The sequence below is a fragment of the Pongo pygmaeus genome, chromosome 8, assembly GCF_028885625.2.
Source record: "Pongo pygmaeus isolate AG05252 chromosome 8, NHGRI_mPonPyg2-v2.0_pri, whole genome shotgun sequence".
NCBI classification, from domain to species: domain Eukaryota; kingdom Metazoa; phylum Chordata; class Mammalia; order Primates; family Hominidae; genus Pongo; species Pongo pygmaeus.
The window spans coordinates 17772015-17787934 of NC_072381.2; the positions used below are offsets into that span (position 1 = coordinate 17772015).

General features: G+C 40.6%; 1 protein-coding gene across 3 annotated transcripts in view; it reads left to right on the forward strand.

Annotated features, from left to right (window-relative positions):
- Positions 1–8608: 8608 nt before the first annotated feature.
- STAM (signal transducing adaptor molecule) overlaps positions 8609–15920 on the forward strand; it is a 71793-nt gene continuing 64481 nt past the window's right edge. The window contains exon 1 of one of the 3 annotated variants that reach the window (XM_054435758.2): positions 8609–8884. In XM_054435758.2, coding sequence (XP_054291733.1) covers positions 8845–8884 — 40 coding nt within the window. In that variant the 5' untranslated portion in view covers positions 8609–8844. The remainder of the gene's footprint in view (positions 8885–15920) is intronic. The other 2 variants (XM_063669604.1, XM_054435759.2) reach the window with 2 other exon arrangements.

Genomic DNA, 15920 nt, shown 5'->3' on the forward strand with positions numbered 1-15920 from the left:
AAATAACTTTCTCTTACACATCATATAGTCTATTTTTAAAAAATAGACTGACAATTCCTACCCTTTAATTGCAGTTTAGATCTTTTGTATTTAATATAATTATTAATGACTAGGTAAAAATCTATCATCTTACTTTTGTTTTCTATTTGTCTCTTCTGTTCTTTTTTCTTCTTGTCCTCATTTGCTGCCTTTTTTTGAATTATGTGAATTTAAAAAATGTTTATGTATTTCCACCATTGTCTCTCTGTATCTTTTTGTTTGATTTTCTTTTGGGGGGTATTGCTCTAGAGCTTAGAGTATGCATTTTTAACTTATCATAGTCTACTTTTAAATAATATTTATACCACTGCATGTATAATGTAAGAACTCTTCTAGTATTATATTTCTATTTGTCTCCTCCTATCTTTTGTGATATTATTTTGATATATTTTACTTTTGCCTATGCTATAAACCCCATAATACAATTATTTTTGTTTTTAAATATATTTTAAAATGAGAAAGAAGTGTCTTTTATATTTACTCTTACGTGACCATTCAGATGATTTTCATTTTGTTTTTAGATTCAAATCTCCAAGTGACACCATATTTCTATTGCCTGAAGAATTTTGGATTTTTGTTTGTTTGTTTGAACATTTCTTATTGTGTAGGTTTTGCTGATGATGAGTTCTTTCAGCTTTTTTTGTATGCAGGGGATGTGGCCCCAGGACCCCCATGCAGATACCAAAATCTACAGATGCTCAAGTCACTTTATTTCAACATCATTTTGAAAAAGATTTTTCCTGATATAAAATTTTACATTGACAATTTTTAAATTTCAGGACTTTAAAGGTACTATCCACTATCTTTTCAAAAAATTTTGCAATTTTATTAGGAGTCTACGGTAATTCTTATCTCTATTCCTCTGTATATAATGTGTCTTTTTGTTTTCCGGATGCTTTTACGATTTTATCATTATCACTGATTTTCAGTAATTTGATCATGCTGTGCCTTAGTGCCATTTTTGTTGTTGTTATTTATTATGACTGGGGTTCACTTACAGTCTCAGATTTGTAAGAATATAGTTTTCATTAAATTTGAGAAATTTTGGGGGTTTTTTTTGAGACGGAGTTTCACTCTTGTTGCCCAGGCCGGAGTGCAATGGCGTGATCTTGGCTTGGCACGATCTCGGCTCCCCGTAAACTCTGCCTTCCAGAGTTCAAGCAATTATCCTGCCTCAGCCTCCCGAGTAGCTGGGATCACAGGCATGCGCCACTACGCCAGGCTAATTTTCTATTTTTAGTGGAGACGAGGTTTCTCCATGTTGGTCAGGCTGGTATGGAACTCCCAACCTCAGGTGATCCGCCTGCCTCAGCCTCCCAAAGTGCTAAGATTACAGGCGTGAGCCACCGCGCCCGGCCCTCCCGACCCCTCTTTATTACTTTCTATAGAACTCCAATTACCCATATGCTATACTGCTTTATAGTTTTCTATAGGTCATTGAGATGTTTTATTTTTCAGTCTTTTTCTTCTATGTGCTTCAGTTTTGTATAGTTTCTGTCGCTGTGTCTTCAGATTCACTTATTTTTTCTACTGTAGTGTCTAAACTCTCATTAATTCTTTTTTTAAAATTATTTTTATTTTTATTTATTTATTTATTTATTTTTGAGACGGAGTCTCGCTCTGTCGCTCAGGCTGCAGTGCAGTGTCATGATCTCGGCTCACTGGAAGTTCCGTCTCCCAGGTTCACGCCATTCTCGTGCCTCAGCCTCCTGAGTAGGTGGGACTACAGGCGCCTGCCACTGCACTCGGCTAACTTTTTTTTTTTTTTTGTATTTTTAGTAGAGACGGAGTTTCACCGCGTTAGCCAGGATGGTCTCGATCTCCTGACCTCATGATCCACCCGCCTTGGCCTCCCAAAGTGTTGGGATTATAGACGTGAGCCACTGCGCCTGGCTAAACTCCCATGAATTCTATCTAGTGGAAGTTTTATGTCAGATAGTGTAATTTTAATCTCTAGAATTGCCATTTGCTTCTTTTTTGATGCCTTTTATTTCTCTCCCCGTTATATTCATCTTTTTGTAAGCCCTTGAGCATATTGATCACAGTTAGAACTCTTTAAACATTCTTATGTTAATTCAATCATCTCTTTAATTTCCGGGTCTGTTTCCATGGACTGATTGCCCTACTAGTTATTAGCCATATTTTCCTGCTCCTTTATGTGTTCAGTAATATTTTATTGGAGTCTGGCCATTGAAGAATTTTATATTTTTGAGTGCCATAAATATATGCATTCCTGTTAAGGGTTTCATACTTTGTTCTGCCCCTAATTTATGTTGCCCCGCTTACTTTTCAAGAGTTACTCTTTAAGCTTTTTTAGAGCAGAGGTAGAGGTAGACTTCCATGTCAGGCCACTCCCCACTACTAAGACATTAGCCTTTTTGGGTATTTACTTAACATTCAGTGTATTCAACTAGTTTTCCTTCCTCTGGCTTTGAGAACTGAAATGATTCCCAGACTTGTATGAACTCTTGGGATTTTTCAGATTTTGCTTCCCTGGTAACAGGTCTTCGCCTAAAAGTGCTTTGCCCAAACTTGTAGAGCTTTACCGTACCCATGACTAGATTAGCATTCAAAGCCCCAAGGGGAACACTTGTGCAGGTTTCTTTCTTTTTTTTGAGATGGAGTTTCGCTCTTGTTCTCCAGGCTGGAGTGCAATGGCACGATCTTGGCTCACTGCAACCTCTGCCTCCCGGGTTCAAGCAATTCTCCTGCCTCAGCCTCCCAAGTAGCTGGGATTACAGGCACCTGCCACCACGCCCAGCTAATTTATTTTATTTTTAGTAGAGACGGGGTTTCACTATGTTGGCCAGGCTGGTCTTGAACTCCTGACCTCAGGCAATCCACCCACCTCGGCCTCCCAAAGTGCCGGGATTACAGGCCTGAGCCACCACACCCGGCCCCTTGTGCAGATTTCTGAAGCTCTTCCCTGCACAGCACCCTCCTAATATATTGCCCTCCAAATTCTAGTCTCTTGGCCTCCTCAAACTTTGATTTTTGTCTCTTCAATGCAATAAGACCTTTGGGTTCTTTTGGGGTTCCACCTCCCTGTGCCACAGCCTAGAAACTGATTCCAGGCAGAATGTTGTTGCAATCACTGGGCTCACTGCATATGCTTCCTTTCTTCTTGAAATCATAGTCCAGTGCTGCCTGTTGTCCCATGTTTGAAATCATTCCATATATTTTGTCCAGTGTCCTGTTTGCTTATTGTAAAAAGATAAGCCTGGATCCTGTTACTCTCTCATGACCAGTGATGGAGGTTTGCCATTTTAATCATAATAAATTTTATTTATTTACTGCATTGAACAAACATTTATGGAGTATCTACCGTGAAGAGCCCAGAAACAGGGAAAAATGATTCAGACTAATGCTTATACAATTACAAAGTTACAATATTGTGGTAGCTTTTAAGTATGACCCCAAAATTCTTTGATACTCTTTCCACCAAGAGGTAAATTTTATTTCCTCTTCCCTTAAGTGTAGATGCTGTGACTGCCCGTCCAAAAGAATATGACTGAAATGATGCTGTGCTTATTTCCTAGCCCAGGTCTTAAGAAACTGGCAGTTCCCGGCTCTTACAATACTCAGTCGTATGCCCATCCAACACACTGAGAAGAACCAAGCAGATACAGAGGAGCTCCCATGTAGTTGTTCTGGTTGGTAACCCCAATGACTCAGCCAACTGCTAGGACCAACTGCCAGACATATAACTGAGCAAACTTTGAAATGATTGTAGTCCTGGCTGTAGTCATTCCAGCCTCTGAGCTACCCCTGCTGAGACTGTGTGGTCCCGGCTAAGTTCTAACCAAATTTCTGTTTGTAAGCAAAAGAAATGATTGTTGTTGCCCTAAGATGCTAAATTTGCAATTTGCAGTGTTTTTTTTTTTTGAGATGGAGTTTCGCTCTTGTTGCCCAGGCTGGAGTGCAATGGTGTGATCTTGGCTCACCGCAACCTCCACCTCCCGTGTTTAAGCGATTCTCCTGTCTCAGCCTCCCGAGTAGCTGAGATTACAGGTATGCGCCACCATGCCTAGCTAATTTTGTATTTTTAGTAGAGACGGGGTTTCTCCACGTTGGTCAAGCTGGTTTTGAACTCCCGACCTCAGGTTATCTGCCCACCTCAGCCTCCCAAAGTGCTGGGATTACAGACGTGAGCCACCGCGCCCAGGTATAACAGACACCTGTAACACATACCATACCACTAAGCGCTACAATAGAGGTAGTCAATTAACAAATGGATTAACAAATATTTATTATGTGCCTATTACTAGTCAGATACTGAGTCAGGAAAGGCTTTTAAGAAGCAAAATCTAAGCGGAAGTTTAGAGGAGATCTAGGACCTAAATAGAGTAAGAGCAGGAAAAGCAGAAAGAGTTGCTTGTTTGAAGATATAAAAAGCATGGGGGTGAATGCCAGTAGTTCAGAAAGGCTAACGTAGAGGGTAGGAGAAAAAAACTGTGAAGAGATGAGTTACTGAGAGGCCAGTTCATTAAGGAGGTAATGCTAAAGAAGGGGGGTTTAATCCTGAAGGTAAGGCTACTCTGCACACTTGTAATCATACAATCAATTTAATTTTTTATTTAATGACTATCTTCCCCATAGGCTGTACTCCAAAAAGGCTAAATCTCACAGAGCTTTTATCCCTATAATTCCAACATCTAAAATGTTACCTGGCACACATGGGAGTTAATAAATATTTACTGAATGACTGAGTAACTGAAGAAACCCTATAAGAATTTTAAGGAAATGATATATAATCACATTTGTGTATTAGAAAAATCATTCTGGCAGTAAGACAGAGAATGGTTTAGAGGCAATAGCTGTATTAGCTAGCTTGGGCTGCCATAACAAAATACCAGAGTGAGTGACTTACACAACAGAAATTAATTTTCTCACCGTTCTAAAGGTTGGAAGTCTGAGATCAGGGTACCAGCATGGTCGGGTTCTGGTGAGGGCTCTCTTACTGGCCTGCAGACGGCTGCCTTCTCGCCACATCCTCACATGGCAGAGAGAGGGAGAGACAGCAAGCAATCCAGTGACCTTCTTACAAGGGCAGTAATCCCATTAGCAAGGCTCCAGCCTCATGACCTCATCTAACTCTAATTATCTCCCAAAGATTCTGTCTCCAAATACCATCACACTGGGCGTAAGGGCTTCAACATTTGTATTTTTGAGGATACAATTCAGTCCACAGCAGTAGGAAAGGAGAAAAGACAGCAGGAGGTGAATGTAATAACTTGCCTAAGAGATGAGGGTATAAACTAAAGTAGTGACAATGCAGTGGAAGAGGAAAGACTGAGAAATAGTAATCATTCCTACTTGGGTTGGAATTATTAAACTGTTAAAAACCTTCCTAGGATATTCCTTTTCCTGAACTTGAAAATTATAGACTTTTTCCTGTAGCAATAGTAACTCTATTTGCATACCAGTTTTTTTTTGTTTGTTTGTTTTGAGACAGAGTCTCTCTCTGTCACCCAGGCTGGAGTAAAGTGGCCCAATCTGGGCTCACTGCAACCTCCATCTCCCAGGTTCAAGCCATTCTCCTGCCTCAGCCTCCTGAGTAGCTGGGATTACAGGTGCCCGCCATCACGCCCAGCTAAGTTTTTGTATTTTTAGTAGAGACCGAGTTTCGCCATGTTGGCCAGGCTGGTCTCAAACTCCTGACCTCAGATGATCCACCTGCCTCAGCCTCCCAAAGTGCTAGGATTACAGGCGTGAGCCACCACACTTGGCCAGTATTTTTGTTTTTAACGTAGATGAATTTTCAAAATCAAACTGAGAATAAAGGGATATAACATTTAACAAACAACCACAGAATTTATTAAACATACATTACAGAAACATTTTAATATGACATTGATATGTAGTCTTCAAAACGTTTTAAAAACTATGGTAATACTAAAAGTGACACTCATAGAATTTCAGTATTTTAAAGGGATAATAAGGGACATTAACCACAAAATACAAAGCATTTCACTTTTTATGTTTGTCTTTTAAGTTAAATATTAAAAATTTTATATTTAAAAAATGTTTATTATTTATACAGCACATTAATCATCGAGACCCCCCCGCCCCCATAGCTAAAGTCATTCTAGGTCAGAATACACGGATACTACTCTCAATACTAGTATGTATTATTCCCAGGGCACACATATTGATAATCAAGGCTTGAACAGTTTGTGCCCTGGCTTATTGCTGGCAACAGAGTAATTCAGTCCGGAGTACAGAGCACATCCAAATGCATTTTCATCAATATCTGGCTCTGATACAGCCAGTCTGAGCCACCAATATCTGGCTCACGCACTTATGATAATGGCCCAAGACACTGCTCATGATCTTAAGGTAAACAAGTTGTCACCTAATTCTGTCAGCCCAGCAATCAAAGCACATTTTTGAGAGGGAATGTTCTGACTTCCGTATCAGTCGTGATATTTCCGAGTAATTCTATACTTGTCATAATAAAACACAAGCACGCTTCTGGTATTGGCCCCTCAAAATATTAAGAAACTGGTGGTACCAACATATCATTTTTGACATTGTTGTGTTTTAACATTTTTTCTGCTTTTGAAAGGAATACACGCTCATCATTAAAATATTTTGAATAATAAAATGCACAAAGAACAAAAACATTGTCTAGAATCTTGCCACTCAGAGACAATCATGTCATAATACTCTCATGTATTTCTTTTCAGACTTTTAAAATTGTGGGCATTTGTAATTTTATAAGGTTTGTAACTTCCTTCTGAAAACTTTTGTATTCAGATGTCTTTCTATGTAAATACGAATCTGTATTATGCACCTTAAATGGCTGTGTAGTTTTCACATCTTATGTACTATGATCTAATTGACCAATATAAATTACAATGATCAGTTGCACTTATTTAGTGCTTACTCTATGCCAGGCACTATAATAAACGTTTTGCTTGTACTAATTCATTTGATCCTCACAACCCTATTATTCCTGTTTCTTACAGATGAGGAAACTGACACAGCAAGAGGTGAAGCAATTTGTCCAATCACTTAATGTGGGACATTTTAGTGGTTGGCAATGCTTTGATCCTTTAGACAATGTTGCCAATGTATACCTTTGTTCATGTTTTAAAAGAATGTCTTTAGGATTAATTTGCCAAAATGGAATTGCTGGGTCCTAACGTTTTAAAAAGTTTGTTCGTGCTTCCAAATATTTCCCTTAGGAAGATTATACAGTATTTACATTTCATCCAACAGTACGTGAGTGTCTGATTCCTCACATCCCTGATTCTTTGCCATCTTTTTTTTTTGTTTTGAGACGGACTTTCGCACCCAGGTTCAAGCGATTCCCAGCCTCAGCCTCCGGAATAGCTGGGATTACAAGCGCGCATCACCACGCCCGGCTAATTTTTTGTATTTTTAGTAGAGAGGGGGTTTCACCATGGCCAGGCTGGTCTTGAAATCCTGACCTCAGGTGATCCGCCCGCCTCGGCCTCCCAGAGTGCTGGGATTACAGGCGTGAGCCACTGCGCCCGGTCGATTCTTTGTAATTTTTACTTAAATGACAAAACATTATCTAACCGCTACTTTAATTTGCACATTTCACTTTTAGAGGTGGGACTTCATTTTTAATGAATTTTTAAGCACTCTTTGATTACTATGTATTAATCCTGTGTTGACATCTCAATATTAGTTTCCATGCTACATTTGGAGGTGCCGTAATTTGGGGGATAATTTCCATAATTTGAAATTACGTACAAGATGAGCTTACCAAGTTTGTTCCAAGTGGGACGCAGCATCTCTAGTAGATGCTCCTTAAAACTCCATGACACAGAGAATAATTTTTACTGGTTAACTAAACTTACAAGTAAAATAATTAAACCAACATTTTGGGTTGCTAGGAATCACTCACTGATCGACTTCTAGCTCCAGTTTTTTTCTCTTTTCTTTTGTTTGCTCAGTCTAGGGAGGCTATCTTGGGCTGTGAAAGACATGTCACCAACCATCACAGCTGCTGAGTGACTGCACGGTTAGTCAGTAGGTGCCAACGCCCTACTAGAAGAGCTGTCTGCGGATTCCAAAGCCGGGCGTTCAGGGACTCCCGGGAAGGAGCCAGCGTTACCTCAGCCTCTCCGAGGGACACGCGCGCCCTGAACACTCCCCTCTTGGGATTCAGGCCAATTCATTCAGCTCCCATGACTTCATCCGAGCAAGTTTGTCACCTCAAGCAGCGAATTACACTGTTTACCTAGAAGATGATCCAAAGGAATTTCCATTTCCTTCCAGAGGGAATACAAGGTTATGATAACCGAGGGAGCGAAAGGAAAAAAGGGACACAGCTCGACCCCAACTCAACTTGCTTTCTTTCTTCTGGGTCTCCCAGTCACTCCTGGGGTTGTTAGTAGGCTTCAGCACGCCTGAAGGACCCCGTCCTCCGGAGACTCCTAGCCAAGGGAAAAGCAGAAAACACAACAACTATTTCCACTCTTGTGTGTCACTAATTAAAAGAGGAGTCAGGCAGAGGGGACTCCCTGTTCAGCCTTTACCGACGGGGCAGGCTCGGGGCAGCTTTGTGACAGGCAGCGCCGAGGTCGCCCAGATTCCCGACAAGCTCCGCGCGGGGCTTCCTCGGCTCCTTGCTGTTGCCGCCGCCGCCGCCGCCGCCGCCGCCGCTGCTGCCGCGGTTGCTGGGGTTGGGTGAGAGGAGGAGCTGTCGCGGACCCTATAGAGTCAGTCTCTGTTGCTCTTTTTGCCTGAGGAGTCTTCCATCCTACGTCGAGCCCTGACTCCGGTGCTGTCGAGGGGGAGTCCCCGGGGACACCTCGGCACGCAGTGGAGATGCCTCTGTTTGCCACCAATCCCTTCGATCAGGATGTTGGTAAGTGTTTTTGCCTCTCCCTGCCCATTCCTCACCGGACTGCACGCTCACTCTGCCAGCCCCTGCCTGCATTCAGGACCCTCGGGCCAGGGCCGAGGAAGAGCTCGCTCTTCTCCTTTCCTGAGGTTCCCTCCTTCAGAGCTGGGAGGAGGTTGAGAGCTTGGCGCATCCTCTTTGAAAGAAATGGGACTCATCCTGTGAAATGGGCCTTGAGCTAGGACTGTAGGTTGCCAAAGAACTGCTGAATGGGTTGGTGTAAAGGGCCTGGGAGGAGCAGCTGGTGTAGCATCTGGTGCAGGGACTGTGCTTCTGGAAGAACAGCGAAGGGCTTAAGGCGTATGTTGGCTGGATTAGGATTGTAAACCCTATACCAAAAGTGCTTGCCTAGACAAATAAATGTTGAGCGTCTGGAACTGGCAGAATGTTTTAGGTAAGGTTCCTTAGAGGATTTTAAAATCTTTTGTAACGATAACTGAAGGAGGGAGCTCTGGTTAAGGGTAGACTCTCAAAAATGTTGAGAGCGATGAAGATGAAATACTTGGCAACGACTGAAACCGAATTGAGGACCTGAGCCTTTGGGATGTCTCTTTTAGGCTAGCTCTCTGCACTTTAAAAGGTGTAAAGAAGTGTGGAAGAAGTTGTTGAATATGGAAAGAGTTTGAAATGCTACATTTTTGTTGTTTTCTGAATCACTGGCATTAGGTACTGATGATGTCAATTCAATAGGTTTGCTTTTTGTTTTTTATTTTATTTTATTTTATTTTATTTTTTCTGACTTGAAGATAATAATTATGGGAATTTTAGTTTCCGGGGAGAGAATTTTGGTTTAATTTGAACTCACGTAGGAACTACCTTGGCACAAAAGTGTGGAATGAAAGCAAATCCCTTATGGCAGAATGCAATCATTACTGTGAATAAGGACCACCTTATGAATTTACTTTATACGTCTTTGTGTATTTTAATTATGAAAGGTGGATGTTGAATTTTTCTTTTTAAACTCTTCCTTAGAGCATGTCACTGAAACTTGGAGGTTTATATAAGAGTAGAAAAAGGTTCACTCCTTACCTCTGCTACTTCTCAGCTCACAGTGAAATCATAGGCAAGTTAAATTCTTTGAGTTCCAGTGTTCTTGTCTTTAAAGAGGGGAAAACACATCATTCCGTTCTGCGGTTAAATGATACGTCTAGAGGGCCTGCTACAGTACCTTTATGTGGTTGGCACTTACTAGATGCTACCTTTTTTGTTCCGCCTTAAATGAGTGTCCTGAATCTTAGCAGTGGACGGAACCTTGGAGATCACCGATTATACTTAATGAATTGGAAAATTGCATTTAATTTAATAAGCACTTAGCACACACTACAGGACACAGCGGCTCAGTGACATAAGAGATACAGTGATGAGCAAGGCCTAGTGGCTGCTCTCAAGCAGTTTTACATCTCACTACATGAATCTCTAGGGGAAATACTTAAAACAGCTTCTTAATATTTGCTTCTTCTGTTTACAGCACCTTTGTCTAGTTTTCTTGGTCCTGTATAATTTAGCTAGCAACTACCCAATCACCTTTATATTCTGCTGACTTTGTGAACACATATTTGCATTGGATTCAGGTAAATTTCTTAATGTCAAACCCGTTCCTAGTACCTGTACCACCCAGTTCAAACACAGGCACCTTCTTGCCTTTATGCTTTTGTCCTATGCTTATGCTTTCTTTTATCTTTCAACATATCCTTATGTGTTAAGGCCAACTCAGAATCCAACTCGTTATACCTGAATCATTTCCTAATTACTGTAGCAAAGGGTTTCTCAGTAGCAACGTTATTGACGGTTTGGCCAGATAAATATCTTTGTCATAGGAGTTTGTCGTGTGCAACGTAGGGTGTTCAGCCTTATCCCTGGCCTTTATCCACTAGATGCCAGTGTCACCCAGCCCCCACTCATGATTTTAAAGTCTCAGGACATCGCTAAATGCCCCCTGGAAGGACAAAATACCTCCCAGTTGAGAACCGCTGCACTAGTCCACTCTGATTTCCACCTTCTTACAAAATCCTCTAACTTATTTTAGCATTTTTGCCTTTACCAAATTATTTAGCATTCAAGATAGTTATATACTGTATTTTCCTCCTTAATTAGTGGTTGCTACATAGGAGGTGTTTAATAAATATTTGTTGAGTTGAGAATGTGTCAGTTGAGCCTGCCAGACAGTATACTTCTTCAATGTAGCAACATTGTTTTGCTCCAGAAAAGCTTACTTTTTAAAGTTGCTCAGGTTTTGGTATTGGACCAATTCTCTTCTGACAATCCTTGTATTGAAATATTACAAAAGTTTTATCTAAGAAGACCCCTCAGAGATGCCCAGTACATAATCCTTGCACAGAGTCCAGTAGACTCCTATATTATTTTTTAATAGTATAACATATAGAATACAGTGTATAGAATACACTTAACAATTTTTTCTTTCACCATATCTACCAATGAGTATGTCATAACATTAAAGTACCTCATTTGATACAATTATTTATCACTTAACACTTGTATACATTTGCACGTCTTCAAAATTAATTGTCTTCAGTCTTAATCTGAAGCTGAATCAGAAATTCACTGATTGATTTATATAATATAACATTTTTTATAAAGAGACACAATGCTGGTGATAGCTTTTCCCTTGGAAGAAACACCGAAAGATGTTACTAGAATGTGAGCTCTGTGAGGACAGGGGTTTTTGTTTGATTTGTTCACTGCTGTATCCCTAGCTGTAGACCAGTGTTTGGCATGCTGAAGAACTTTCAGTAAACATTTATGGAATAAATGAATCTCATTTTGGACATTATAATTCAAGAGCTGAATTTAGAAGAAACGTAAAGATAACTTATTTCATCAAGTTTTTATTTCAAAGTCTCTAGCGACTTCCGCCTTGCCAAATCCAACGGTCACTTTCTAGTCCATTTCTTTGTTGATCTCTTAAGCATTCCTCTTTGATATACAGTATTTTATTCATGGGATTTCAGGACACCAAACTTTTTCTCATTTTCTACTTAGCTCATTTTAAATTTTTTTGCTTCTCCTTTTTGCAACTTCTAAAAGTTGACTGCCCTGGGGCTTAGTTCCGGAGCCTCTTCTCTCCTTCCACCTTTTTTTTTCCCTTACAGTATTAGGAAGCAATTTAGCTTAGTGTTAAGAATTCAGACTCTGGGGCCACACTGCTTGGATTCAATCCCAGGTTTGCTGCTTACCGGCAGTGTGATTTTTGGGCTGGTTGCTTAGATACTCTGTGTCTCAGTTTCCTTATCTTTAATATGGAATATAAGAGTAATAATAATAGTTCTTACCTCAGAGAGTTGTTAAGAGGGTTGAGTTAATATTTGTAAAGCACTTAGAAAAATTTCTATACTTTTTATTAAGATTTTAAAAAGAACCTCATCTAATTTCTTAGCTTTAAATACCTAGCGTATTCTGGTGACTCCTGGATTTATGTTCTTACTCTCAGCCTCTTGCCTGAGCTCTCGACCTAGATATCCATCTCCTCACTGAGCATCTCCATTTGGATTCTGCTTAGAGTCTAAAAACAAACATTCAAAAACTCAATTCTTAGTTCTTTGCCCAAACCTGCTCATTCCTTCATCCTTGCCATTCTCAGTAGACAACATGATTACTGTTTCCTGTCACTGAGCTCCAATGTCTAGGAGTATCATTGATTCTTCTTATTTCTTCACACTTCACATTCATCCTATCAGCAAGATATTTTGGCTGTACTTTAAAAATATATCCACAATCTCATTGAGAGGTGAAACTAGCTGGACTTCCTGGGTCAAGTGGGGAATTGGAGAACTTTTTGGTCTTACAAGGGGATTGTAAAATGCACCAATCAGTGTTCTGTAAAAACGCACCAATCAGTGCTCTGTAGCTAGCTAGAGGTTTGTAAAATGCACCAATCAGTGCTCTGTAGCTAGCTAGAGGTTTGTAAAATGGACCAATTAGCACTCTGTAAAATGAATCAATCAGCAGGACATGGGTGGGGACAAATAACGGAATAAAAGCTGGCCACCCCAGCCAGAAGCAGCAACCGGCTTGGGTCCCCTTCCATGCTGTGGAAGCTTTGTGCTTTCACTCTGCATAATAAATCTTGCCGCTGCTCACTCTTGGGGTCCGTGTCATCTTTAAGAGCTGTAACACTCACCACAAAGGTCCGTGGCTTCATTCTTGAAGTCAGCGAGACCACAAACCCACCAGAGGGAACAAACTCCGGACACATCATCACCTTTTTCTGTTTCACCATTCTTACCTTACTTCAGTCGTTGTTATCTCACATAGTCAGTGGCAAGAGCCTTCTGGTAGTTTTCTTTGTTACCACTCTTGCCTCTACAGTCAGTTCTCATTTACAAAGGTCAGTGATCTTTTAAAAATGTTAATGTCACTTACCTGCTCAGAGTTCTCTGGTAGCTTCCTATCCTACTTAAAGGGAAATGCAAGGTTTTTTATTGTGGCTCACAGTATGGCTCCTTCCTGTGTGTCTGATATGATTATGATCTCCAAACTCACTCTCTTGAATTCCAGGCTTCTTAAATCTGAACGCTCCAAGCTCATTCCTGCCTCTGTAGCTATAGGGTACTCTTTGCCTGGGATACTCCTCACCCAGGTATTTGAAGGTCTGGATATTCATCACACCCATTCAGGACTCTGTTCAAACGTCATTTTCTAAGAGAGGCTTTCCCTAATAATCTTCTGTAAAAAAATACCTTTCTTAGGCTGAATGCAGTGGCTCACGCCTGTAATCCCCACACTTTGGGAGGCTGAGGCAGGAGGATTCCTTGAGGCCAGGAATTGGAGACCAGTCTGGGCAACGTAATGAGACCCTGTCACTACAAACAATAAAAAAGTTAGCTGGCATGGTGATATGCCTGTAGTCCCAGTTACTTGGGATGCTGTATCCAGAGGATTGGTTGAGTCTGGGAGGTCAAGACTGCAATGAGCTATGACTGCACTCTTGCCTGGGCAAGAGAGTGAGACCCTGTCTTTAAAAAAAAAAAAAAAAAAAAAAAATTCAAAAAGAACGCATCTTTACCCTCTCACTCTGTTTCTTTGTTCCATTTTTTTTTTCTTTATAGTATGTAGTGACCTGACATTAATTGATTGATTATCTTTTGTGTGGAATGTAAACTCCATCAAGATGAGAACTTTTCATTTTTTTTCCCCTAATACTTTAGGGATAGTGTCTGGTACATAGAAAGCACTCAAGAGTTATTTATCAAATAATGAATTACTGGTATTTTTCTAGAACATTAGTCTTGTATTTCTATTTGGTCTTCTTTTTTCCCTCCAAAACAAATTCATCTGTCAGAAAACTGAAGTTACCTTTCTCAGTCTGGCTCTTCATTCATTATTTGGTAACATTTTTGTTTGTTTTTAAATCTTTTTTACATTAATATAGATGGGGTTTTGCCATGTTGGCCAGGCTGGTCTCGAACTCCTAGCCTCAAGTGATCTGCCTCAGCCTCCCAAAGTGCTGGGATTACACATGTGAGGCACCCGGGCCCAGCCAATTTGGTAATATTTTAGTGTTGTAGTTATCTTGACTTGAAACCCAAGAGGCATCTTTGAATCATTTCCCTGCCTCTGCTAAATCATCATATGTCTTTGTTTCTATAATAGAATATTTGTGTTCCCAGTCAGACTGCTTTGGGCCAGTCCACGTCCTACATACTTGGACATTTTTTTAGTCTGCTTTGCTTAGTCCAATCAGCCTCATAAATCATAAGCCAGATGAATCTTAAATGTTAATGTCACATTCTCCTGAAGTGTGGTATGATAGAAAGACCTTGGGCTTTGGGCTTAAACTGCACCTGCAGCATTTACTCTTAGTAAATGGACACAATATATAGTTGGATAGGTATAGGACCCCTTTGAATTCACTTTCTACTTTGGTAAATAGGGATAGAAATATCCATTATACGTCATGCAGATGCTATGAGGATTATTTGTGAAAACACATGACATTCTGACTCTTTACCAGAGTTGAATAGGCTTCAAATATCTCAAGTTCAGCATGTTCAAAACCATTTGAAATTTTTCTTCTCAATTATGCTTTTTGTCTGTTTTGATAATTGGTACCTTAGTTTACTTAGTCATACAAGTCGAGAACTTGGGAGTAATTCTTGACTTCTGTAGTTGTAATTTTCTACATTCTAAACAACAAATGTATCCTGTCTACCGTGAGCCAGATACCCTGGTACCGAATATGCCCTCAAGGATTCCAGGTTTAGATCACCACTCTCTCAGATTAGTACAGTAGCTTCCAGCTGTTCTTCCCTGCCTCCAGTTTTTCCCTAGTTATTTTCCAGATGGCTGATGGTGATATTTTTAAAATGTAAATGTACGCGTGGCCCCTCCGTTTAAAATATTTCTAGAGAGGGCTGGGCGCGGTGGCTCACGCCCGCAATCCTAGCACTTTGGGAGGCCGAGGCAGGCGGATTATGAGGTCAGCAGATTGAGACCATCCTGGCTAACATGGTGAAACCCCATCTCTACTAAAAATACAAAAAATTAGCCAGGCGTAGTGGCGGGCGCCTGTAGTCCCAGCTACTCGGGAGGCTGAGGCAGGAGAATGACGTGAACCTGGTAGGCGGAGCTTGCAGTGAGCCAAGATCACACCGCTGCATTCCAGCCTGGGTGACAGAGCCAGACTCCGTCTCAAAAAAAAAAAAAAAAAATTTCTAAAGGATCTACAGCTTTCACAGTACTTTGAACTTTTCAGCAGGGCATTTAAGGCCTCTTATGTTTGGCTTCTTTGTAACTCTTCAGCCTCACCTTCCACTTTTTTCTTACAGGTGTATTTCACTCCTTATTGGTTTTATGCCATTGTGCTCTTCAGATGTGAATCCTCTGGCTTGACATGCCTATTTGTTCATTAATCCTCAGTAGGTTTGTTTTGAGGAGATGATGCATGTAAAGCACTTAGCATAGCACCTGGTATGTAGTAACCAATGGATACGTTTTAGCTCGTTTTATAATCAAGTTAGAAATAGACGTGGGGACTATTGAA